The sequence below is a fragment of the Lytechinus pictus genome, chromosome 14 (assembly GCF_037042905.1).
Source record: "Lytechinus pictus isolate F3 Inbred chromosome 14, Lp3.0, whole genome shotgun sequence".
NCBI classification, from domain to species: domain Eukaryota; kingdom Metazoa; phylum Echinodermata; class Echinoidea; order Temnopleuroida; family Toxopneustidae; genus Lytechinus; species Lytechinus pictus.
The window spans coordinates 13,879,879-13,907,071 of record NC_087258.1 but is presented as its reverse complement, the minus strand read 5'-3'; the positions used below and the strand labels follow the sequence as shown (position 1 = coordinate 13,907,071).

The 27,193-nt window shown below is 35.4% G+C and overlaps 1 protein-coding gene across 1 annotated transcript; it reads left to right on the top strand.

Annotated features, from left to right (window-relative positions):
- Positions 1-16,424: 16,424 nt before the first annotated feature.
- Positions 16,425-26,815, top strand: LOC129275832 (rootletin-like). Its single transcript, XM_054912311.2, has 2 exons — positions 16,425-16,953; positions 21,409-26,815. Exons 1-2 carry the CDS (start codon positions 16,915-16,917, stop codon positions 21,832-21,834), a joined length of 465 nt encoding a protein of 154 aa, XP_054768286.1. The 5' UTR covers positions 16,425-16,914; the 3' UTR covers positions 21,835-26,815.
- The last annotated feature ends 378 nt before the right edge of the window (positions 26,816-27,193 follow it).

Genomic DNA, 27,193 nt, shown 5'->3' with positions numbered 1-27,193 from the left:
TCGAGGTCAGTGTCATTTCATAATTTGTATTTATGGTATCCTATTCCTAGTATGGTAGTATCCTATTGGAGTACCGTATTACTGACACCATTATTATTTCACTTTTTAATTTTAGTGCGTTTGACAACTAACAAGAGGAAGTTGAGTCTAGACTCTACATTCAAATTCAATGTCTGTCTCTTGAGTCTTGACATAATTTCAAGAAAAATTTGCACTTGCTTATAGTTAGTTGCTATTCCAAATTATCAAATATGAAATTTGTGTAAGAATGAATCAGTGGGATTTTTCTTCATATTATGCATAAGTTTTTTTTTAAAGTTTATGTTTGCTTTTTTCATATTTAACCTGAGCAGATGTTGTGATTGTTGGTAAATAAGTTTGTGTTTGCTAACTAACGTTAATGTTAGTTGCATATTCCATATCTTTCCATTATCGTTTTTGACGCTCATCAATTTCTAACTTCATCGATGGTTGTAATACTAACGGTATAGGTAAACCATGCACACGTTATGTACCATGAGTAGGGCCTGTAGTACAGCCGTTGACAATCATACTAAAAATAGATCTATTTTAATACCACACCTCTCGGCTCTCAACATTTTATCGAAGGCGCGGACGAGATTGAAATTCAGCAAATCAGGCCCATGTTTCCATCAGATATTTATATCAAATGTTAATGCAAAACTTTGTCATGATATTTTAAGGTTTAAGCATTTTCTGTCATTTCAGAGATCTATAAATAGGATAAAAGATTTTTTCCCTTGTTTCTGCAATCTCGTTCCATACTATTGATTTTTTTTTCTATGGTACAAAATTGTTTTCGTACGCAGTATATGCGTCCAGAATCATGATAGTGTCAAGTAATACAATACATGACTACATGTATTATGTACAACCATGTAGACCTCTCCTAGTCCTACTCCTAATCCTAGAAGGTAGCCCTACAATGTAGTAACACCATGAAGCCAGCAGGGGGAAAAAGCCGGGGGAAAAACAATAATATCATGACATGAGAAACATTCCAGTGAGTAGAGGTAGACCTATCTATAAAATTAAGGCCAAGGCAAGGGCATACCTAACCCAGGGAGCTCCCGCCCGCGCAGCGGGCGAGAGCCCAGGGGCTTACCGTGTATTTGACCATAGTCACCGAACTAGGGTGATTTATGGTCTAAATATTTCTCCAAATGAATTGTGAAAACAGGAAGTATACAATTACCACGATTATATGGATGAAGGTCTAACGAGTGGCAGTTTCCTGACATCTGGGCACAGACTGGAACCTCAAAAAAACGAAAAGTTCTCTCCTTCTACCCCCGTCTCGATCGGCCATTTTTGTTAAAAATCGTAACAAAATGGCCGATCGAGACTGGGTAGAAGGAGAGAACTTTTCGTTTTTTTGAGGTTCCAGTCTGTGCCCAGATGTCAGGAAACTGCCACTCGTTAGACCTTCATCCATATAATCGTGGTAATTGTATACTTTCTGTTTTCACAATTCATTTGGAGAAATATTTAGACCATAAATCACCCTAGTTCGGTGACTATGGTCAAATACACGGTAAGCCCCTGGGCTCCCTGGGTTAGGGCATACCTTGCTGCACATAGCAGCGGGTTGCACTTAAAAAAAAGTATTACAGTCACAGTCATTGCATTTTTGTTTGGTGTTAATATACATGTATATATGCTTTTGATGCATAACAAAATCTGCACATTCTTCCCTTTAAAATAGATGTTAATGTTATCTCTGTCAATATTTGACGTCATGAGTTGGTGTAACAAATTCTTTTCCTTATTTTACACAAGCTTCAAATGGTACCAAATTCGTTGGGATTCCTTCAAGATTTCAAAAAGTCACTAGAGTCACATCTCGGATCTCCCTACTCAAACAAACCTTCTATATATTTTTTTTTACGTCTATGTCGACTCCCTGTCGTTTGTTGTAAAGTTACCTATTACAATACAGTAATAAATAATTAACACTTGTGTATCCCCTCCTTTGCCTGCCACCCCCGTGCATATTAGGATTATAATTCCTCTGTTTTTCCCTTTCTTTCATTATGCTTGGTTTTTTTCCTCTTTGTAAACTGGGTAAGCCCTTGCCCTGTTTATGGTAATCAGGGGGATAGACCTCAATGGGCCAATGGCTTACTGTCTTTCCCCTTACAGCAGAGATCATTGTTCTTTACTATCTCATCTCAATTTCATGAGCAATTTATAGATATGGTGAGTAATTATGAGCAAAGAGAAAATAAATTACAATATGGATGTTCAAAAATCATATTCGTGGACCTAAAAAGTCAAACATTTTCTCTTACATTATTAAAATGTAAAGCAGTTCACCCTACCTCATTATTTTTAATGCCATTTTTCTGAATCCTCATGAAATTTTCTTTTCAGAAAAAGTATACTTTTGTACGAAAAAGTAAATATTTTTAAAATTATGACCATTTTGATACCAGTAGTGTGCTCTTATTAGATTTGGGTGATGTAACACAAATGAGGAGAGTTCAAAATGCATATTAAACCAAAAAGAAGCAATTCTGTGGAATGAGTGAAGTTCAGTGAACAATAATGATAAAAATATGTCATTGTTTTATGTGGAAATGTACTATTTTTATAATAAGAAGCTATCCGACCCAAATTAAATCATGAAGAGCATACAGAAATGTAACCCAAATCAAGAAAGAAAGAAAAGAAAAAAAAACGAGACAAGATCAGATTTGCCTAATTTGTCAGTGTAATCATGGACCTATGAAGAGATGGACGATTAACGCGAGCATTTCTTTGACCCAATGATAGTCACCGTCACCTGGTTATGCGCATCTTAATGAGAACATACAGGTGTTGTAACAATAGCAATTACCATGACTACCAAGGGTATCTGATCACTCAAAGACGGAACAGTTTCCCGGTCTTGACTTTTGTTGGCTGATCCCCTGTTTCAGTATGTGCCTTTCAGTCAATTTGCTTCATATATGGATCAGCAAACTTGAGAAGCAGACGATTTTTATGATATAAAATATGATATTATTCGATCCGCTAACTACCGCTCACACATAAGGACCTCAATAACATTGAAAGATACACGATCTACACATGTTATGTGCCACGTATATCTGGAATATTATGGAGAAACTTGGGAAAATTGAATTTTAAATGGTAAACAATCAATCACAATATTGCCTCTATATCAAAATATGCAGACATTTCCCCAAATAAAACACATGGAACTAAGATTAACAAAGGTAAACAAAAACTGCACATCGATTATCCATTATTTCATTGATTTTCTATCAACTGCGCATATAATTTGTGAAATATAAATGTCCAATAACGAACTAATTCAGTCCCTTCTCACGGTGACGATCATAGGACCAAAGAAGACTAGTATGAAGAGAATGTTATTCAGATGACAATTACCGTCACCTGTTAGTGAATTCATTATCTAAGCGATGAATGTCCATCTCTTCATAGGTCCATGGTGTAATGCAGAAGTCCTGCTTCTGAATATGTACTGGTACATGTAGGCCTACAATAACTACTCATTCATGTTCAACAATCAGAAGAGGTTCTTTTTTGTTGTTGCTGTTGTATATAATTATGATGAATAAATTATTTTGTATCTGGGTCTTAACTTTTCAGGGCAATATAACAGCTCAAATAGGGAATAGGCACACAATGCACAGTATTTAATGCCAATTTAAGGGCATTGATACCAACAATACCCAAGGTCATGGCCCAGAATTTAAAGGGGAAGTTCACCCTGACAAAAAGTTTATTGTAAAAAATGAAAAAAATATTGCTGAAGTTATGAGAAAAATCCACCAGAGATGAAAAAGGTTTTTATTATTAAATTTTGATTATTTGATTTGTGACATCATACATGTATGTGAGCAGCTTTCCTACATAGTGCATGGTAAAAATCAATGAAATGCAATTTTATCAGAACATTGAAAATGTTTTTTACTGTACCTTCACTATACATGTACTGTATCAATAGACAAATAATTTCACCAACCATTTCTAAAAAAGAAAACAAAAATAAGTCATCATGAACCATTAAGAATTGAAATTTATCCACTTTATATTACATATGGGGCAGCTGCTCGTTTATGACATCACAAATCCCAAACTTAAAATTCTAATAACTTCCTTAATCTTTTATTGATTTTCCTCAAGCCTTCAGTCCTTCACCAATATTTTTTTATTATTTTTTCCGATATATTTTTAAGCCCTGTTATTACTATATTTTTTTTCACTTCACTATTGTCTATCAGAGAATAAATCCCAATGATAGTTTATTTAACAAGAATAAAAAAAAACCATGTGTACATGTATCTAGTCAAACAGATGAGACAATGAGTTCAACACTGGTAAATGATTCTAGAATACCTGAGTGATGAATGAAAATTGTTTACTTTTTATAATACATAGATGTACAAACATGTACATGTACATGTACTGTACAATGTAAAGTTTTTCATAATTTATAATTCCATTTCTATAGATCATGGTCACTTGCTCAAATGGGAAAATCAATATTTTGGCGTAATCTCTATTTTCAAGTGTCCTTCAAAATGACAGAGGATACAACAGATCAATATATAGTTTTCCTTCTCAGTATGAGTAAAAAACTGGCTCTCGACTCCTAGTATATCATAATGTAGTCCTTTAAGCTCTGTGTGTAGTTTATTGGAATAGCGCCCTCACATGATTCATGATAGAATGCTTAGAGTTTCAGACTGGGTCAATTATCTCCTTTGTCTTATTAAGCCAATTGGAGGGTTTCTAAATTTTTGTTTCATATTTTGATGTATGTAAAAGTTCAAACTTGTACTTAGTTTTAGAAAACAAGGTTGCTCATATTTTCAAAATATTGTATAAGATCCCTATATATTTTGTAAGTTGCCCTATTTGTTTCACAGAGGTATAGGCAGCAATAAATACCAGTATTGTGAAAAAAATCAATCAAATGATTTGATTGACTTCACAATACATGTACATTGATAAAGAAGAGTTTGTTTGGTGAGTTATCTTTTATATTGCATATTGCCTCATTCTGAGCATAATAAATGTCATGGGAAAATAAAATTCACACTGCATATGTCAAGGTCAGGAGGAAATTATGATAAAATAAAGCGGAAAATCTGAAAACTTGTGTGCAAAACAAATGGAGGGTTGTCAAAAAAAATCAGCCATTTTGAAGCATGTTTGCCAATTTGAGGATAACCATAGAAAGTACAACAGGACTTTTTGAATGTCGATAACTTGCCTATTTCATAACCGATTTTGATAAAACTTGTTTTAAATTGTTCTTTTTTTTTACTCTTTCCAATATTAAGTTCGCTTCACTTCTTTTAAGTTTTGGTTTCATTTAAGAAATAATCCACAGTGGGTTTTTTTGTATGATGTGGATATGCATTGATAATTTCTTTGCTGTTGTTTTCTGCTCCTTGAAACAAACCACAAGCATCATTGATCATTTGCTTTTGTTTTTCAAGTCACAAAATACAAAGCAAATTGATTTTGGTCAGTTTTTTAACCTTAAGAGTAAACAAATCAACAAAACCGCTGAAATAATCAATATCATTCTTTGTCTTTATACTCTTTAAAAGCCGCTTGCATATTCATAAACAATGTAATGTTATGCCAATTTCTATCTCTTTAAAAGTACTCTACTGTAATTAATTAAACACTGCAAATCCATTAGTTTTCATTTTAAATTCTATCAGCTGCTTTTACCTTCACCCTCAGGTGTATGCTTATTGCTGGATGTTGACATCATATTCATTTGGAATGAGAGACTTTCTATTAATTCATGATTTGGGGAGGGCACCTAGAATACTAAAAAATACTAGAAATGAATCGAAATACTCATGCAAATGGTATTATATGTCTTACATGCATTGGTGGCGGAAGCCAAAAAATTTAGGGGGGGGGGGTCCACCTGAAATTTTGGGATGGGCACAGGTAAAAAATTTGACAAGCAAAAAAGAAAAAAGGTTATCAATCAAAATTTTTTGACAAGCAAAAAAAAAAAAGTTTATCAAACCAAAATTTTTTTTTTTTTTTTTTTGGGGGGGGGGACGCAGGAAACAAAATTGACATAAAAAAAAAGTTATCAATAAAAAATTATGGGGGGGACCGTGTCCCCCCCCCCCCGTCCCCCACGCTTCCGCCACCTATGCTTACTATGTAACACCTATTTCAAAGAAAAAAAAACACCACAATAACCTGAGTGGAATGTGTAGAGATACATTACAAAGTATCAATTCTAATCGTAAAACACAACTGTTGTCTTTTTTCCAGAAACTGCCTTGGTGTTTATAGTGCGGTAGCCCGATGCTTATTCTTGAAGTATTATTTGATCAGTTGTTCTTTACTCATATGTCATCACAACTCCCATTAAAGTTAACCTCTGGTCCAGCTCTGGATCACACTTGGCAATAACCTTCCTGAAAAAAAAATTCATGTTTTTTTTTATTTTTTTGGGTTCACATAATATTGATCCACTGGAAAGTATGGGCCCTACCATGTCACACAATGTCTGAAATGGTTCATAATCAATTTCAAATTTTCAAGTCAAGATTGATTGAACTCTCAATCAGTCATAGTGCAGTGATTATGTTTTCAAAATCTAGATACAACAGTTTGATTTCTTGTGTACAAAATATGTTAATGAACTTCTCAATATTGATTTTCATACTTTGAAAACATATTTATACAGGGTGTATATTTGAAATAAACATTTGTGCTTTCTTTTGCAGTTGCAGGTGACAGCCAACTTCAACTATTGTGTAAATAAATGTAAAATGACATTTGCCTAACAAACTAGTGAGTGATACTTTAGTATACATGTAGGCCAATGCACTGCTCTTAGAATACATTTTTCATGGATGGAAATTACATGAAAAAGATTCAGTTTAAAAAAAGAATGATGAGAAAGAAAAAAGAATAAACTAGATTGTGAAAATCAATATTTTCTAGAACTTCTATTAAAGTCATGATGTGGTCTGAAATAGGAAATTGAATTGCTGCCATTTGATTCCTTCACTCTCCATACGTTTCCTTTTATTATAAAAAGTTACCTATTTTGCATTAATGAGAAGTAAGTATGAAGTACTGAAAGTATTAAAGCTAATGGTACAGTGAAGTTATAAAAAGCAATTTTTGGATCCTCTCTTTGCACTTGAATTTTCTTACGCAATGACTCTCAAAATATCACAAATTGTAAATAAAATTCACCTTCACTTCAGTCCTCTCTGACCTGTAGTTGAACGCATTTTCATTGATTCTCAAATTAATTATTTACTTGACATCGTGCTATTAAAAGTCAACTACATGCGGTTACTGACCCTGTGCCAGTGCCTTTTTGAATGGGAGGGATTTATACTTTTGTTTCAGAAAAGAAAACATTGACTTTTTAATTTATAATGCTCATTCTGTACCATGCTCCATTTGAATGAGTACCAATTTGACCAATAATCATTGGTGGTATATTAGTGGTGGTGTTGTGGGGGATCAGTTACAGAGAAGGGACGCTATCCTCTTTTGTACTCGAAACCCCACAAGGCTAGCGTCCAACCTTACCAGACATAAAACAAAACCACACTACCTTTCCTCTCCTTGGCCAAAACACTCAATGAGAATTCTGATCAAATTCAGCTTGCTTTGTATTTATCTGATTTGGATAAAAATAAAAATGTATTTTTCTTCAGCTTTGTTTTCTTAAATCTGCCTAGAACTGAAAAATCTGTTAACAACATCTGTTGGACTTACATGTTCATGTAGGTGAAATTTAATCTACCACCGAGCCACCGTACATGTACCCCCCATGAATATCAACACTAGCAGTGCACGCATAGATTTAGACCAAGAGAACACATTGTTCCTCCAATTTTAAATTTTATATTAAGAGATGGAGTGAAACTAAACTAGTATCACCCCCCCTAATTCACCCCCCTAAACCGATGTGTTGGCTCAGTTGGTAGAGCGTCCGTCTCACAACCGGGAGGTCGGGGGTTCAAACCCCGGCCGCTTCAGACCAAAAGACGTTAAAAGATGGGAGTTGCTGCTACCGTTTGGCGTTCAACGATTAAAGGGATAGAGCCTCGTCGATCTGGCGCTGCACAACGGCTGCTGGGCCCACGATCAATCGGGCAAAGCAAATTTTCGGAGTATTTCATTTCATGTCTATTTCGAAAAATAAAATATGGATAGATGGAATTCAATTAGAATCTTTCAGGAGGACAGAAGGCAGTCAATTATCCAGGGGTCCATCCTTAATGCAAACTGCTGGGTTGGCTTCATGTTGCCATGACAACATCAGCAGGTAGGCTTGAGTTGCTCTGGCAACGCAAAGCTGAAACCTTCACATGGATTTGTGAGTATGAGTGTATCAGGGCTGGTTTGATTGGAAATTACTGATGGGTGGTATGGGGATTCTGGTTACCCCCCCCCCCCTATACTGAGCCCTGTATGCAAACCCTTCATTCAAGAAAAGTGGTCTGAATACTGTATGCAGCCTAAAGTCCATTCCAATGATTGAGTATCTAGGTCCCTCTCTTTCAATCCAAAATTGAAACAGCAAGTTTTATTTGTGCTAGTCTTTTGTGAAGACCTACTTCAATCAGGGTCTGTGTCTGCAGGGTGGAGTTATTCTTTTTCACATTAAAGACATGTGCATGTACCACAATCTTATTACCAACTTGCACTGGATGATCCCTAGGGGCGAAAGAGAAAGATGAAAGAAAGAAAGAAAGAAAGAGAGAGAGAGAAAGAAAGAAAGAAAGAAAGAAAGAAAGAAAGAAAGAAAGAAAGAAAGAAAGAAAGAAAGAAAGAAAGAAAGAAAGAAAGAAAGAAAGAAAGAAAGAAAGAAAGAAAGAAAGAAAGAAAGAAAGAAAGAAAGAAAGAAAGAAAGAAAGAAAGAAAGAAAGAAAGAAAAAAAGAAAAAAAGAAAAAAAGAAAAAAAGAAAAAAAGAAAAAAAGAAAAAAAGAAAAAAAGAAAAAAAGAAAAAAAGAAAAAAAGAAAAAAAGAAAAAAAGAAAAAAAGAAAAAAAGAAAAAAAGAAAAAAAGAAAAAAAGAAAAAAAGAAAAAAAGAAAAAAAGAAAAAAAGAAAAAAAGAAAAAAAGAAAGAAAGAAAAAGAAAGAAAGAAAAAAAGAAAAAAATATATTGGATTTATGAAATTCAATAGTCAATATTTACTACAGGTACATAATATTGAGATTTTAGCATAGTTTTTCATTCAAAGGTAATTATTGAGCATCTTAGAAACGAAAATTATGAAAATTACGTATTGGTTGGAATTCAAAGTTGTATTTTAAATCTTGGGTCAATGTTTGTGAAAAAGATCTTATGTAATTGAAGCATATCCGTCTTTCCATAAAATGAAAGGATTAGGCCTTTTTATATTGATATAATAGACAATTAGACGTTGAGAAATCCTGATTTGACTATTTAAACTCACATGCATACAGTATATGGAATAAATGTCAATCATAGTATCATACCTACAATGTAGCATCACGGTGGAGATCTAATAAATAGAGTTTGTTCCCAACAGATTAAAGGTTGAAAATTAAGCCAAAGTACATTTGCATGATCACTCACATTGTATTTGTTATGTTGACAAAACCTTGAAAAGGATAAGAATTTAAATACAGTCTTATGTGAAAATGATTGCATAGATTGTCTACTATGTCAATTATAAGGAAAACTAATTGTTTTAAATTACTATGCCCCTTCAAATGTGAAGAAAATAATTCCAGCATTACCTTTGAAATTTAACTGACCATCATCTAGTATATTATTTTGTAGATAGGGATTTAATATTTCAGAGACATGTATGTGCCAGAGCAGACCATACAAGTGTTTGATCAAGTAGCATCAAGAACCTCCGTCCTTCTTGTAGCTCTTTGGTTTTATGTTTGATATAATGGGTTGTGTGAAGATTATTTAATTATTTCTTACATACATCGTTGGAGGTGGAAAATATAATTTATTTATTTTTCTTTTAATATTGGTTTTCCTTTTTATCCTGACTGTCATATGTTCTATGTTACATAGTTATGTATGTGAGAATCTACACATTTTTCAGTCAAATATTAACAGTAGATATTGAAGTATTGAATTAAAATATATTTCTAAAAGAAACATCTTTGATTGCATCATTTGATACAAACCTCCACAAGATTTTTAGAGTTTTTATCATATGACAGCACATGATGTACACGTATTTCGGTTTTGTATCATTTAAACTATGCATTTAGCTGTTTTATAACTCTCTGCTTCCAATTCAAACTTTCCAAAAATGATTCTATATCCCTGAAATGTGACACAATAGTGAACCCCAACCTCCCCTTCTTCTGTAGTGTACTTTTATTTGTTTTGATCCCAAACTATTTGCTTGACAAACAACTGGTAGCGTCCCCTTTACTTTGTTTATTCTTCCCGTCTTTACATCAGAGATGCCCAGCGTACATCTATAGGATCTCAATGTTATTTACAGTAGAGAAGTTGCTACTGATCAAAGATTTTACAAAGCAATGTGCATTTCATTATTATCAGATTTGGCAATCAAACTAAAATACAGTATAGGGAATATCAGAATGCTTTCAAGATTTGAATGAAAACAAAAATTGATTATTTGTATGCAGGAATTTGATGTCATTTCTAAAAGTAGTTTATAACCCATATTCCATGATCAGTGCTAATCAGAGTGTTTTGATCAGTATTTCAGATTTAGAGATTGTTACAATACATACTTGTTACCAAAATAATATTTGTGTTTGTAAATACCTCTTGATAGTTGCCTATTAAAAGCCAATAGAAGCTTCATGGTCACTAGAGTAATACTTTTGAATTATGCTTATTTATATCCACTGAATCCCTTTTAATCTTCCATTATCAAAATCAATTAATATTGGTTTTGGTAGTTGCCCATTATCTCACCAGTGTGTAGTAATTTAAAAGGACAATTTCACTTTAAAGCCTGCAGCTCTCTATTAATGGAAATATCTGTGTCAAAATATGTATGGATTTTATTGGCTGTCGGCAAAAAACAATTAAAATTGAGTGATATATGTCCATTGATAGTGCAAGGCTTTTCTCATCATGCATGCATGGGCAATATTTCTATCAATACCCAATCAGTTATTGACTATGTAGTCTCTCAGTCAGACCTTATAGTATGAGCTATCTCTGTTCTGACTTCTGAGTATTCAAATAAATCCATAGGCTATATACATTTGTATAAAAGTCTCTGAAATGATCATAAGAACTACATTACTAATTATTGGACAAACTTGGATACACACTTTTGACCACATAATAATGGTATTTACCCAGGGTAGCCACTTTAGTTCCGAAAACTGTTCTCCCAGCTGGCCCTGCTATTATTATCTACACTTTTTAGACTTAAGTTAGAGATCGATCAGAGGATTGGACCGCAAATAATTTTTTTGCTGGTTTGGAATTTGACAGGGCTGGAATCATTGCTCAGATAACTAGTTTGGACTGTTTGAAACTGAATGATTTCAAGAAAATGAGGAGAGACCTCCTAGACCTACACTCCATTTCTACAATGAGATAACAAACTGGATGTAAGAAATGGAGAAAACATCCCCTCGGGTTTTTCTCCTTTATGATCTGGGGTTTTGATCCTCAAAGTTAGACTGTGCAATCCTTTTTAAGTATTTTTGTTACTGTTTTTATATTGTTCATAAATGTCAAACTTTGATATTTGACATGATCCATCCATAAATGCTGTTAGTATACCAATAAAATAACATTATTTATAATTTCTAAACAAAATTGTCCCTATGGTCCTTGCCCTCAGTGGTGCGATAAAGGGACTTGCATACCAGTAAAACTATGTATATCCGCACCCCCCCCCTATCCATCCATTTGCTGCAAATAACTACACAAATAAAATGAAAGCAGTTTGAATTTTGAAAAATAAATCTAATAAAATTGCCCCATCGGTCCTGACACCCTGGTGTGATAAATGGACTTCCACACCAGTAAAACAATTTATTTTGCTTCAAATAATGATTTGAAATTAACACCTCAATTTGAATTTCTAACAAAAAAAATTGATGAAATTGCATGTTTGGTCCTGACCCCCTCCTCTTGGTTTGATAAATGGACTTCCACACCAGTAGAATTCTAGCCCCTCTTTACTTGTATACAATCAATTTATTTTCCTGCAAATAGTGATACAAATAAGTACCATCAATTTGAATTTCTAAAAAAACAATCTAATAAAATTGCCCCCCCTGGTCTTGGCCCCACTAGTGTGATGGATTGACTTCAATACCAGTACATATATGCACAACTCTAGAACCCCCCCTTCTCCCCCATGCAAGAGGTGTCAGGAGAAGGGCAGATTTTAAAATGTGTTGATGGATGGAAGGTGTTTGGTGTATGTGTGGGGGGTAATCCTAAACCCCTTGAATGAAACCCATGTGAGGGGAAAGATTTCATCATGCATGACCTTTGACCTAAACATGAATGGAATTGAACTGCGGCATGTTACAACACTGCGGCTGAAACATGAGAATACTCATTAGAAATGACTGCATAACCTGATTCGACTTATCAAATCTTTCATCTTGTAATGTATGACATATTTCATATTCTTTGTTGCAGGAATTCTTTTTCATTTAAAAGAAATTGAGTGCGAGGCAAAGATTTTCATGGATGTAGTAAGTTGATAATGGGCCATGATAAAAGCCTGTAAATGATGGCTAGTTTGCTCCAAATACTTGTTAATCATTTTTACGTTTGTATTGTATAAAGAACTATTTTTGTTTGAATGTGTTGCATTTCCCACTTATCCGCTCTCTGAACTTGACTAGCAATTGTAGGTTGAGGGCCCATTGTTTTCCTTTATATCAACATCCTCATGAAACTAGTTTCCATTTCAGAAATCTGTCATAGACCCCTATACAGTTCCTGTTCAATGATTCTGATCATATTTCATTATACTCTGAAAGCCTGGACGCAGAAAACAAATCTCCATCCTGCCTAAAGATGATATACAGCTAAAGGACGGCAACAACGCTTTGGGGGGAACTTGCCAATTGCATCCATTGTCATTCTATTAAACGTAGCATAATGTGGGAGTAAATATTATAGAGGGAAACTAGTCATCTGAAGGACGTATTGACTAGATGAGTGTGTGTCTGCGGAAAATAAAAGGATGAGCTGATATATTGTCAAAAATCTGTGCCTTTCGGAGGAATAAACAGTTTCTCCGAGTGGTATAGTACTTCCAGGGTTTGTGACATCACGATGACGGGTTATCCATGAAGACACCTCCGTTGACGGAGATGGGACAAACTCAGTGATTATCTTCAGGTGTGCTGCTGTTGTTTCACAGGTGATGCAGTTTCAGGGCCTGTGCCACTTGATCTCTGTCATTCAATGTTTCCTTTTTGTCAAAGAGGATGTCATTATCAATGCATGAGATGTGCATGATGGGATTCATCGAGTAATCGTGTTGCAGTATATAGAAAGTCCTTTTTCATGTTTTGTGCTGCCTTTAGGCTCTTGGGAATGCAGATTCTAAAATTGCTGGGACTGAGATCGATTACGTACAACATTTAAGTGTTCAGTGATAAATTCTTTTGACTTTGGCTCATGAAAACATTTTTGTTCATGGTGAGACAATAGGATTCATGATCAGGAACATAATCATGCCTAAATATGGAGGACACCCTCTACAGGCTTATTCTGGACAGTGTTTATGCTCTGTGAAGAGATGCCACTTTTCACTATTTGCATAACAATGATTGTAAGTAAATGTGGCAATTATCATTTGATATGTAATATTATCCTATGAATTTTAGTGTATATAGGTTCTTTGTCTCTGCTCACTTGAACTGTAAATTGCTTATTTTCATGTTGTAAAAATGTGTCTTCTGGAAAATGAATAGATCAAAGCAATTGCAACTGTGGATAATGGTCATTTATTCAGCAACATGCTAAAAAGTGAATGTTTAATGAGCAACTGAAAGGTTGGAGCAGTGACAACCTTTTCCAAATGTTACATAATTGAAAACATTTTAATAGTTTGATCCAACACTTTATAGTTGTTGGATTCAGCTCCGGCAAGGTAATATACTTGTCCAACATTTCAATTGCTGATCATATATTATTTCAGTTTTTTGTGTGAAAGTACAACACTTTAAAGTTCATCTCAACAATTTAAAGTTTGAGAAAAGTCCTTTGTAAATTATTTCATTATTTCATTAATATTGTTTTCATCATGGCAGAGTTTAACACAGGATTGCTGCCTTTCTATTATTCATTCCCAAGGCATGCTGATAGCTGCAGTTTTAATATTATAATCCATTTCTTTAAGATGAATCAGATATTAAGTTTACTTTAATAGTTGGTCTAACTTCATATTTTGTTAATACACGCTGACCCTGAATTGTGAAAAGAGTGTGAAATAACCATGATAACAAGAACTTGAGTTTACTTTCCCAGCAAAAGATTTCAAAGACACTCTTCTCTTTGACAGCCTTGGGCAGTTATGGGCACTATTGACCACCGGAAATTGAGATAAATTTACATTATGGGAAAATGTGTGGAATAAGGAATATATCTATTACTTAATAACATTTGTTTGAATTGTTTATAAACCTATTCAAAGTACCTGTTGTATGTGATGTAATCCTCCATTATATTTTTAATTGTATTTGATATCTCATTGCACTATAATCCTTAGAGGCTTGGACTATCACATATTAACATGTAAAGATCCAAAATTGAATCAATTTGAATTTAATTTGTATTGTGAAGTTATTTTCTTTGAAAAGTGTTTTTCATTTCTTTCTCATCATATCCCCACTTCACAATATTCACTGAACTGTAAATTCATCCTATAGTGTGCCAAGGCTGTGTATTATAAAAGTGCAAACAAAGCTTGTATTGTACTTTAATAATTAGATGGCAAACAAATATCTCACTACTAATGAACAGTTTTTACTCTGATGTGCCAGCACATAATAATAGGCATTTGCATGTCGATGACTATATAAAGTAATTTGTTCCAAGACACACACTTATTATTAGTAACCAGCCTAAGGCTGGAGCTGTAATTTCTAGTGATCTGTGCATTCAATGAAGTAATCCAACAGGAGTTCTCATTCACAACACAAAGTTGATTAACCTGTGGCTGAAGGAAATATTTGTTGTACTATTTACTACAATAATATTAATAGTGAGTCTTGATGATGATGATGGCAGTGGTGAAAATAATGATAATAGATTAATAATGATTATGATGATGATTATTATCATTATTATTATCATTGTTATTATTACTGTTATTAATTATTATTGTTATTTTTCATTGTTGTAATTATTATTGAATGATGATAATTTTGTAGATAATTTTGCAGAATAAGTTTAATTTCACGGGAAACACATACATACATTTTTTTGATGAAAATAAGAAAATTACCACACCCCCTGAAACAAAAGTCTTGAAGTGCAGCTAAACTAGGTGAAAAAAAGAGTGCATGTCATGATGGCTAAATCAAATGTGAAAATTAATAATTTTTAGTATTAAACACTTCCCAGATTTATTTTTAAAAATGACTATAAATGAAATGGTTACGCAGAGACCCAATAAAAGGTTTCCTGCTCCTGTAATCGTACACCTTCTCTCTTGAATATTGGGTATCCCCCCCCCCCCCCATCCACTGCAGTTTATCTCATCTTATAAGTCCCTCTCAGGTTTTTGAATTGCTTTTAGATTTATTGCTTGAAATCATGTTTATGTTGCCACTGAGCTACCCTTCGACCTAATGTTGCAAAATGACACCCGTTTTCCCACTAACAATATTCCCATCGTATAGCCTTGTACTGCCCCATTCTATTTACAGATGTACAGCTCCTTATGAATATGCATGAATCAAGGCATGAAGCTGAGATTAGAGATAATGTATGGAAAGATGAATGAAATGGTGAAAATGGTCTGTTTGGGCTTTCCATTTTTTAAATCAAATGCTTGGTAGATATCCATCTCGTTATATTAATAGCCCACCTCGATTTCTTTTGGAATACGTGTGGATTTAGATAACTTTGTTATCTCATTTTTGTGGCTTTACCATACATGCAAGTTTATCTTTTTAATTCTTTTTATCCCAAATGCTAAACTGTTGAATGTCCCGTTAGATTTACTTTTGAGCTCAACGTAAGTTGATCTACATGTTTCTGCATAAAACGTTGGTAAATATCGTTTGCTATCCGGCTTCTGCCAATCTATGCTCAAGTTCTTAACTCGTTGCCATGCAACGTAACGCTTGAATTCAAGAATCTGCTGGGGGCCGCGTGGGTACCGCCTACCGTAGATCAACCTTTGACCCGACGATTCCCCGATATTTCGTCGATCGTCGCGTCGCGATCCAATGCATTGCATTGCTCATTGCACTCACGTTGGTTATTTTTTACCAGTCCGCGAGTGCAAAGAGCGTGGGAAAGGGGGTGATTCGCCAGTATTTTTGTTGATACCTTGCGTTCACCGATGAGTATTCTATATTTTTTCCGTTCATCGGGATACAACGATTGCACAGGATTTTCAATCCTCATCACGACCATATTCAGTTACATTTGAGAGGATTTTTCATTCCATCAATCGGTGTACGCTTTTGTCTCCCATCGGTCTACGGGCCAGTATCTCCCCGCAACTTCCCCCGGTGTTGACGTACCGGATGTCGGACAGCTGCTAGCATCTATTTTCCTCACCGCGGAGGTGCATGAATTGATGTGTATTTTGACCGGGCGCGGGCTTTATCGGTGTTTATATAGTTTACAGGTCATCATGCCCTGTTGAACATTTGACATTGGATAGTTTGGTCAGTAAAGGCCAATCTTGAACTATCTGGAGAAAATAGGAGAGAAAATGTCGGATAGAGAAGAACGACTCGAAAGAGTAATTCAGGTAAAATGCGTCTGCTGTAAATTGAGTGTGTGGTCCCGATCGTGCATTTTTGTGTTTGTTCACCCAGCTCAGCCTCTGGCAGAAGAGAAACGAGATTATTTGAATGTAATATAAAGAAAAATGAGTCATAGAAAAATATCAAGATTATTTTTGGCCTTTGTTTTGTAACATGACTATGAGAACTGAACCAATGAATGTGAATATTTGTGCATTGGCTACGCCTACGTTTTGACTAGACTAAGACTGTCAAGTGAGACCCACACAAAAAGTCACAAGTTTTTTCATAAGTTTATCACTTTACTCATCTTTTCTACCATTAAACGACAAAAAGTAAATTAGAAATATTTAAATTGTGCTTTTGTAAATTTCATTACAAGTGGCAAATTTTAGTGTAGTATTGTTAAACTGAACTTGTGACTGTTAGTAATAGTAGGGAGTGTTAGATAGAAATATTATTTTAATTAATTAATTTAATTGGCTTAATTCAATGTGGCAGCTACTGTATCTGGTTTTTTTAAACCAGTTTGGAAGTCCATATTTTAGTTGTTTGAAATCTGGTGAAATTTAGCCCAGTTTAGAGCTCTGTATATATCCAACAAAACCGATTTTGATGTTGATATAATTAAATGATCTCACTCAAAGTCAAACTTACAATCTTTGTGATATTTGAACTTACAATCAGCTACACGTACAGTAGTGAAAGTTCTAAACCCTGTCCCCCCATTTTCATATTTTAATTGAACTTAACTCTACTTTACAGATATATTTTGATGAAACAGTAATTAACTAATTTGGAATGTTTTGGTAAACTTTTTTGTAATATCCAGTATCTAGAGTACATGTAGTACTAGTCATGTGCTATAAATCATGCATTGCTAGTTTTATGTATCATTACATTTTCTACATTGTTGATTTGGTTATTTTTTATTCTGAAAAAGGAAATAATGATTAAATAATTTTAATCACACATACATGTAATGAGTTGGAAAGACACCAATTTCATTGATCCAGCCTAAGGATAAGCCAGTGATCATTGTAAGACTTAACATTTTCAGTATCATTTCGAAGAATAAAATGCAACTTTTATATATCTACATACATGTATAGATGGTGAATTAAAAAGAATAAATCATCATCAAAACATTTTAATAGTCTACCTCCTGCACTCAAGTAGAATCATGTAGGTGCATGTTTTTGTGTTTTATTAGGGATGCGAAACGTCTAGAAAAGTCTTTCTTTCATAAACTTGCAAGAAACTGGTAGGGAGTTCTATGAACAGTGTACATGTATAAAAGCCCCCCCCCCCCCCATCCTGTACGGTGTGTTCGGTTTTGGATCTGAGCATCTCCCATGATCTGAAGGTGGTATCCCTGCTGTACAGAGTCTGACATATCATGTACACTGTAGATGATTAATCCCCATAATCAGATGTGATCATTACAAGCATTCGCTCACTATTTCTCATTTACACATAATGAGTTGGAAAGACACCAATTTCATTGATCCAGTCTAAGGATAAGCCAGTGATCATTATAAGAATATAGATTTACTACAGGCATCCAACCATGTACATGTAACTGTAAGCTTCTAATCCTAATCCCCAGGGTACAGTTAAATCAGCTTAAATTAAGTAGTCTGCTGATTCAGACAGTGTTTGGGACTTTGTGGTATCCAAGTGTAATGTTTGCAGACATGTAATGTAACACAGTAGATCATGGATGTTAATTCTTCATGACCCCCATACAGTATATTGCTGCGGCACTTCTTGGTAGAAATTTAATTGAATATTGCAAATGATGTGTTTTATAGATCCGCCTACATGTATGTGGGTATGTAGATTTACATGTATACCTCAGTACAGTATGCATGAAAACCAGTAGTGTATCAATCATGCTACATGTATTTTGGGTAAATTGCCGATTCATCTACTGCCAACTCGTCCACTCATCACTTTGTCTACCTTCATTTAGTCTTATGCCATTCATCCATCAACATTTCGTCTAACAGTCATTTGGTCCAATAACCATTTGGTCCTATAAATGTCTAATCACCAGTTCGTCTATGACCATTTCGTCTCATAACCAGTTGGTCTAATACCCATTTTCTTTTCAATCATTTTGCCCAATAACACTTACATGTAGTCCAATTAGACCAAATGGTATGGATATTGGACCAACTGATTATTAGATGAAATGGCAATTAGACCATGTGGATAGTGGACGAACTAATGGTAGACCAAATCATAGTAGACGAGTTGGTCATGGGACAAACTGGAAATAAACCGTATTTTGTACACTACAAAGTTGTACATTCACTGTACATTTTGGCATAAATATTACAATTTGTTTGGATGGTATTTTTGCAGTACATAGTAGAATGAGTTGATAACAGTAATTTTGACATAAACTTGTGAAAAAAAAAACCTTCAAAACTCTGATGGGTCTGCACGCTAGAACTAACCCAAATAACTAGATTCCAATTTTATCAATGAAACCCTTTACTCTACAAATACTTGCAAAGTACACAGAGGATTTGTAGTTCACTACAGCTCCTCTTAAAAGGCTTCTAGGGGTAATGTGTACCCTATTATTTACCATGGATTAAAGGTCCCTTGTTATTCAAGATTCTTGTATTGTTTGAAAACTTTTCCCCATGTTGACAATACAATGTGTGAGAGCATCATTTGTATGGATTGATTGTGACTTTGATGTTTCATCTAATAGGGCTGCTGTCTTTTGTATTCCTGAGCTTGTTTTGTCACTATTATTGATCTCTCACAGCTGGCAGAGAGAACATGAATGGAACATACTGAAGTAATTAATTATTCATGATAATGAGGTTTATTCAACAAGCATGATGACTATCAACATTGTTCACCCAAGGCCCTTCATAGGGTGTACAATGTCTGTGCATATATTGCATGTTGTACCTAGATGGTAATTTGATCTTTAGATTATTATTTTTTTAAATAAAAACAGTCAGTCATTCCTTTGATCAAATCGAGAGTTAGTTATTAACTCTCAGAAAGTGGACGAAATTAAAAATTCAATTTCATGAACTTCATGAAGTGTTCTCAATGACAAAACTCATTGTACATGTAAATCCTGTATGCATTTTTTGTGTGTGAATGTGAAGTACATGAAGGAGCAAATTTTAGCTAATCTCTGGTTTTAGTGTATATTGGTCAATTGTGTTATCATTCCATTCCCACATCAAAGAAGCAGTAAAATTCTAATATCAACACAAATTTGTCTGAAGTTGTTTGCTTTATCAGCAATCTTGTTTGACAGGCAAGTCAGGCATACCATTGTTTCTAGCCTGGCTGGAAACTCACAGTTGGAGAGAAATGTCGTTTATCATTGTTGCCATCGGCAACCCATTCAAATTAACATTTATTGACACCTGATGCACAGCACAGGTGGTACTGCAGTGTTGCTTCCTATAAACACTATACAGGCTGTATGTATTTGTAAATTATAATTTTCTTCATCATTACATGTATGTTTGTCACCCGTTCTATTGAAAATTTTCAGCATAATTTCTATACAGTAAGGCACATTAGAATTTATGTTACATAAGTCATGAGATATGAAGGTTTGATCCTTTTTGCTTCCATGGTTTGACCTTTAAAATACATGTAGCTCAAAATTTTGGCCAGCCCCAAAATCATTTTGGCTGGCCAACAAGGCGGTCCATCTTCATATTACTAAGAAGTGGGCTGGCCTGGTTCATACATGTAAATACACCCTGATGTCACAAAATGTGTGTGGATCATGTGTATAATTTTAGAAAGTTGAAATGCTAACTAACCCTTTGTACCCATTCTCAATCTCAAATGGAGTTCCTGGTCGGACTGAGACAAGCTCTATGCCAGCCACGCCAGGGCAATTGTTTAGGCTGACCACATTGTTTTCACCTCTAAACTTTGGCTGGCCAAGAGGCTCTTCATTTTATAGTCTTGACCTAGTGTAACTTTGAATGTCCGCATGAGCAAATTTCTCACCTTGGGTTATTTGACATCTTGTGATTGCGCAGCAAAATAGCTTTGTTTAAATGTACACTGTTAAGCACACATAGTACTTGAGCAACTTGCAGTATTCCTGGCATCCCCCAAGGCTCAAGTTTATTTTCCTTAGGTAACATGACAACCTGTCTCCATATCGTTTTAGTTGAGCCAGTAACAGTTCCCTGGTTTGGGAATAACGGACTACGTATACAGAGTAAACTGCAGATCTGTAAACTGAGTGAGGAATTCTTTTCATGTGTATTTCGGCTATGATTCTAGAGTTTCACTCCGCTGCATTATTCCCAATGTTGGCTCCAAATTAGAAGACAGGATTATTATTTTATACAGTATATGAAGCAATATAATCTTTTGTATTCAGAAAATTTTTCTTTGTAACCAGCTTTAATAAAAATCATGATTATTCTTCAAATTTTCTTTTCCCCTCCTAGAAATTGGAACAAACTGTCCTTTCCCACGAAAGTAACAACGGAGATCTGACACCACCTGTGAAAGGAGAGGGGGACACCACCACCAAGGTCCCGGCCCGCATCCGGGAGATCGTCACCAAGAACCTTGCAGCCGACGAGGACTTTGACGACGGGATGGCCGGGAGGAACCCTGCCCTGGGGAGTCTCCAGGAGGAGAATCGGATGCTGCAGAATGAGCTGAGTAGGGTTGAAGATCTGCTGTCTTCCAGCAGGGCAGATAGGGATGAACTGGCTATCAAGTACCAAGCACTCTCAGACAGGGTGAGTAATGGCAATGCATGGATAACACAAGATGATTATGAAGAAGGATCCACACTATTGGCCCATGTGGGATACTCATTGATCTTTTCATTCAAAATACAATGTGTGTACATGTATGCTGCGTAGATACAGACCGAGTTGTAATTTGCTATTGATATCTAATTCATTTCATTATTTCAATGCGCTGTGAAATTCATTTGGAATTTATTTACATAAAAAGGCATCCATAATATTCCCACCCCCATAATAGTACTGTACCTTCAAAATCTTTCTGAAAATCAGACTATTTTGAAAAACTTTCCTGTAAATATGACTCTTGCCCAATTGTACTACTTCCTTTCCTTTCTTTACTTTGCCATGAGGACTCATGACTACTGGCACATGACAAATGTACATTATTAATATTATTACAATTATTATTACTGCTATTGATGGGGGCGTCATGGTCTAGTGGTTAAGTGGTCTTTCAATCTGAAGGACGTGGGTTCGATTCCAAGCCATGACGTGTATTCCTTTTGCAAGAAATTATCCACAATGTGCTGCACTCAACCCAGGTGAGGTACATGTATGGGTAGTGGCAGGAAGTAATTCCTCAAAAAGCTGAATGCACGGGAATCGGTAGACTAGCTTCGTGATATACAATTTAGGAGCACATTGAGCACCTAGCAAGGTGGATACGTGCGCTATACAAATCCTACAATGGGTTATTCCACGGTTACTCACGTTACATTTGGAGACACCTTGACTCATACTTGGAGCTGTAACTCCATTATCACAACATAGTACGCAGTCTGACTATCCTTTGTATAAAAACAAAACTTGGGAAATTTCATTATGCTCCTGGCAAATCTTTGAAATGTGTCGGTTACTCATGTTACATGATTTGGACATGCATAAAATGAAAAGTGTCCTCATGCAAGGCTTTTATGAAAGTTGATTATATCCATTTCAAAGAAGTATATTAGGGAGACAAATTTGTATATAATTAAAAAATAAAGAACACATGGTTTTTACAAGGGGTGCAGATAAAGTGGTTATTCACGTTACGGTTCAGATGGGCTATATGTACAAAGACACATTGAGCTCATGTCCACCATCCTATGGAATTGCCCCAATGTATATTATCATTATTATGCAGCCAAGAGTTGTTGAATGCAGTAGAAGTTGTAATCAGGGGAGCTGACATTTGCTCAGAGTTTAATTACATTCAAGGATATCAGTGATTCAGTGGCTTATCACAGGCAATGCTTCCAAAGGATGGGTACCTTTTATTAGTGGTAAAATGTACTATTAATGAAGGAAAAAGATGTTTTAATACTGGTTTAAAGTAGCCTTTTTACACTGTTTGTAATTAATTAAAGAAGGAGAAAACAGCAAGAAATATTTTTATTTTTATTCATGAATACAAACTGTACAAATAGCTTTTTACCGTACTTGTACTTTTTTCTTCTACGACATTCATGGGCTAATTACTGCCTCTTATATGATGAAGGCAGAAGCACTATCGTTCTGTAAAGATAAGTTTATCCACGTAAATGTAGCTATTATTGGGTATTAAAGCAAACGTAAGCTCAAGATCACCAAATATAAACTATACTCTTTCTAACTTTTAAGACATGTTATTTTTTGAAATTTGATTTCCTTTAATAATAAGACCTTTGTAGATGCAGACATTTCACTAGTTTCAGCATGGACTTATTATTAACTCCAGAGTTTCAGTTCCAGTGTTGTACACTTATTACACATTCACAGCAACTACTGTACACACGTATGTATACATGTTCATATAGGAAATCAAATCTAATTTTGGATGTATTACGAGCATGTCATATTGATAGTTTTCACATCTGCAGTTTTGTATTTCTCTGATTGAAAGTTGAATTTCCCAGGTCAACTTGCAAATGCTCCAAGTAATTTGTCTTCATGCTGAATAATGTTCTCGTCTCGAGTCACTCTCTAGATAGAAAGTTGTTGGACCGTTGATTTTCTTTATTCAATGAAGATGAACTGTTAAAATAAAATTAGAAAAAAAATTAAAAAGGAGGAAATGCACAGTACCATATCTGCTCAAGAAAAAATATTTTATGCTGTATATCTCCCGTCTTTCTCTTTTTCATTCCAATGAATTGTGTGAACCTCTTTCTGTTTTAGAGATGTGGCATTTTGTATCTATTTTCTCCCCAAAAGTTTATTTATTGTTTTGGTTGCCATTTTCTTTGAAGTTGGTTCACATACATGTACAGTATGTAGGCCTACTTGTAGGGCTATGTAAAGAAAGAATTTTCATTACCTCACACAATAAAATCTATTTATTTGAAACGATTCTTAATGCAGACATTAATGTGAATATTTGTTCGAATGGTCATTATTAAGTTAACTTTCTGTCCTGAGTAGCCAGTTCCTGTTAATTGCACTTTACAAACCTGCCGCCAGAATTCACTTCCTGAGGTTGATTGCGAAAGCAGGAAATACCTTATATTATCTATGTGTCACATACAGTTTCTGTATCCTTTTAGCACTTCGTACTATCTTATTAAAGCGTGGGATGTGTAGCGTGTAGGGGATACGCTGAACTTGTACATGTACGTACATGTATTGTTTTGTGATGTACGTGGCAGCCTTGAACAGTCTCTTCCCTTTGTAAACTTTTCAAACTCTCTCTTGGAAATTGGAATATACATGTACCACTGTGCCTAGATGAAGTTTGAAATCTACCAAGATGGTAAGAAATGTTTTCTTGAATTTTCGAAAAGGAGTAGAATTTTAAAAGGTGGGAATATTTACTTCTAATCAGCTCCAGGTACTTCCTTTCATGGTAAATATGGTTGTCCCGGTTTAACTTTCAACAAAATTGTACACGTGTAGTTTGACAGTTAAAAAGTTGACCTTTGTGTTGGTTTGTTGACATTTCTTTATTACTAATTGTACAGGTACAATGTACGCTACATGTAATGATGCTATCACAAATTCCCAATCACACATGGGGCAATTCTGAATGGGTTTCTGAAAGACATACAATAGTTTTGTTCATTTTCACTTTTATACATGTACATACCTGTAGTCCCACATACTAGCATGCAAATGAAATGCAGTATACAATTGCTTTTCTTGCATTTTAGGGGAGCATTAATACGGTACTATTTCATTTCTAATAACAAAAATTACTCCATTAAAATGTGCCCATGTCAGGATTCACCCGTAGCCCCAAAAAGTGTGTGCTTTGTAGAATAGGGGAGGGGGGGGGTGTTTATGAAAATATGCTTTCTTTGCAAAGTGAAACACACTTTCACATCCACCGAGTAGTGAGTTGTTTAATGCTTCTTCTTTTCAAGGTTTGTCGCATTTAAGATTATGTTGGCCCTAAGATTAAAATTTAATTTTTGGGGCTACTTTTCACAGTCTAAAATCTGCATCATTGGATACAACATTGAGATGGATAGGGATTTTCCAGGGTTATTTATTTTTTACCAGGGCTCTTTTGAGCCGAGCCCCTGTGTAATTTTTTTTCCCTGTTTGGGAGGAAAGGTCAAAATTTGGGCACATACTTTCTGAGAATTTTGTTATTCAGGGATCTCAATTAAATCAGAAATGTTATTATTGGAACATTATATTTTATGTTGCTTTTCAAAGGCTTGTCTAGAAATCAACTTCTAATTTGGTACAACTCTAATCGCTGATCGTAGACACCCCTTTTCGTGAGTTTGTGCTCATGAATTTTAATGCAGGTTTTAACCCAAGAATGGGAAGCAAGGATGCACCCTGTAAAGTGTCCTTGGAGAGTTGATGAAAAACCATCCTTGAACATGTGCATGTTCCACAGACATTGTTTCCTGTCATTCATTCAGACATTCAGAATCAGCTACAAATTGCTACCTGCTGGGTTGCCAGGGGGAACACTTGCACTTTTAGGACCTGACATTACCCCAAGGGGATCAAACAGCCAACATGGATCAAGATCTGTGTTCTAGTCTTTGAACCTTGAACTACATGTATTAATATTTTGGGATGAGAGTTTGTCCTGGAAAGGGAATCCATTGAAAATAGGGACCAGTTTTATCTGACCCTTCTTCCTCAACTTCCCATAGTCCACACATAGAACTGATGCTTACATTTGCCCATGGATTGATAAGATAAGATTTCAATTTTTTTTCATCCACAGTGTATACATTGTATGTCTGTACACGTACATGTACATGTAGGTGCTACTGTACCGCATCCACCTTTAATCTTGCCAGTAAAAAGCAAAGTACCCCTGAAAATCATTAATTACAGTTGATACTTATAGATTTTTCTCAGGGATATATCTTCATGTTGGCTGGGATTTTGCATTGTGATATAATAGAACGATTTTAATTTGTAATAGTGAATTGGGGGCGTCGTGGTCAAGTGGTTACGACTCTTGTCTTTCAATCAGAGGGACGTGGCTTTGAATCCAAGCTTAGGCGTGTTTTCCTTCAGCAAGAAATTTACCCTCATTGTGCTGCACTCAACCCAGGTGAGGTGAATGGGTACCCAGAAGGATTTATTCCTAGTTGAATGCACCAAGCGCGTTATCAGCTGGAGCTAAAGCCGGGCAATATATAGTGTGCCATTGACTAGGCAACTACTAGTATATGTAGATAGTCAGCGCCTCATAAATGCTACAATGTACAGGGTGTATTAAGAAAACTTTTCATTTGAGGCAAGGAGAACAGGGAGTTTAAAGACTACTCTGCATAAGTCTTTTGTATAGCATATTTCTACATAGGACTGTACATGTACATTACTTTAATAGTTGAGAGCTTTTCTCTTAATATGACCAAATGTGCTATTCAAATAAATATTTGTAAAGCAAAATTATTCCCTGGAGAATGCATCCTAGGGTTGCGAAAGTCTGTGTTGCTGCTGGCTGATGCATTGTACACTATTAACTACAATACTGTACGTACAAGAACTTTACTTGGTCAAAAAAAGTGCTTGAAGTGATGAAAGTGTAGCCTACAACACAACGTTAGAGATTTTCACTGTGAGGACCTGTTATAAGCTACTGATATCCTTAGATCTGATTGGCTCAGACCAAATTAGTCCATGAAAATCACAAACAAGATGCTTTATGAATCACTCCCTGAAAGAAAAAGAAAAAAAAAAACCACACTTTATAGCTGCCCTTTCTCTTTTTGGCCTGTTTTGGGGGTTAATCAGTCCCCGGGGGGGGGGGGGGGGGGGGTACTACCAAAAAAGTAGTGGGTATGTGCCACGGGCGAGACAAAAAACGGGGGCCTTGGAGCAGGCTTATTGTAAAAAGGAGGGTCCTCGGAATGGGCTTCGGAACTACAAATGTTTGTGAAAACGGGGGTCCTTGGAACGGGTCGCCTTCGTGTGAGTGCGTATATGTATGCATCCCTATGGAACGTGCATGCAGCTAGCCCGGCGGCACGGGCGCCGGGTGCGCTAGCGCAGAGGCGATGGTCGGACAGCACTCTGCGGCCGCTTTTCACCAAAAATG

Excerpts from the sequence above, each read along its gene's own strand:
- LOC129275832 (XM_054912311.2), top strand. The coding sequence starts at position 16,915 with ATGTCGGATAGAGAAGAACGACTCGAAAGAGTAATTCAG. Across the intron at positions 16,954-21,408 it reads GACTCGAAAGAGTAATTCAG|AAATTGGAACAAACTGTCCT; the intron begins GTAAAATGCGTC and ends TTCCCCTCCTAG.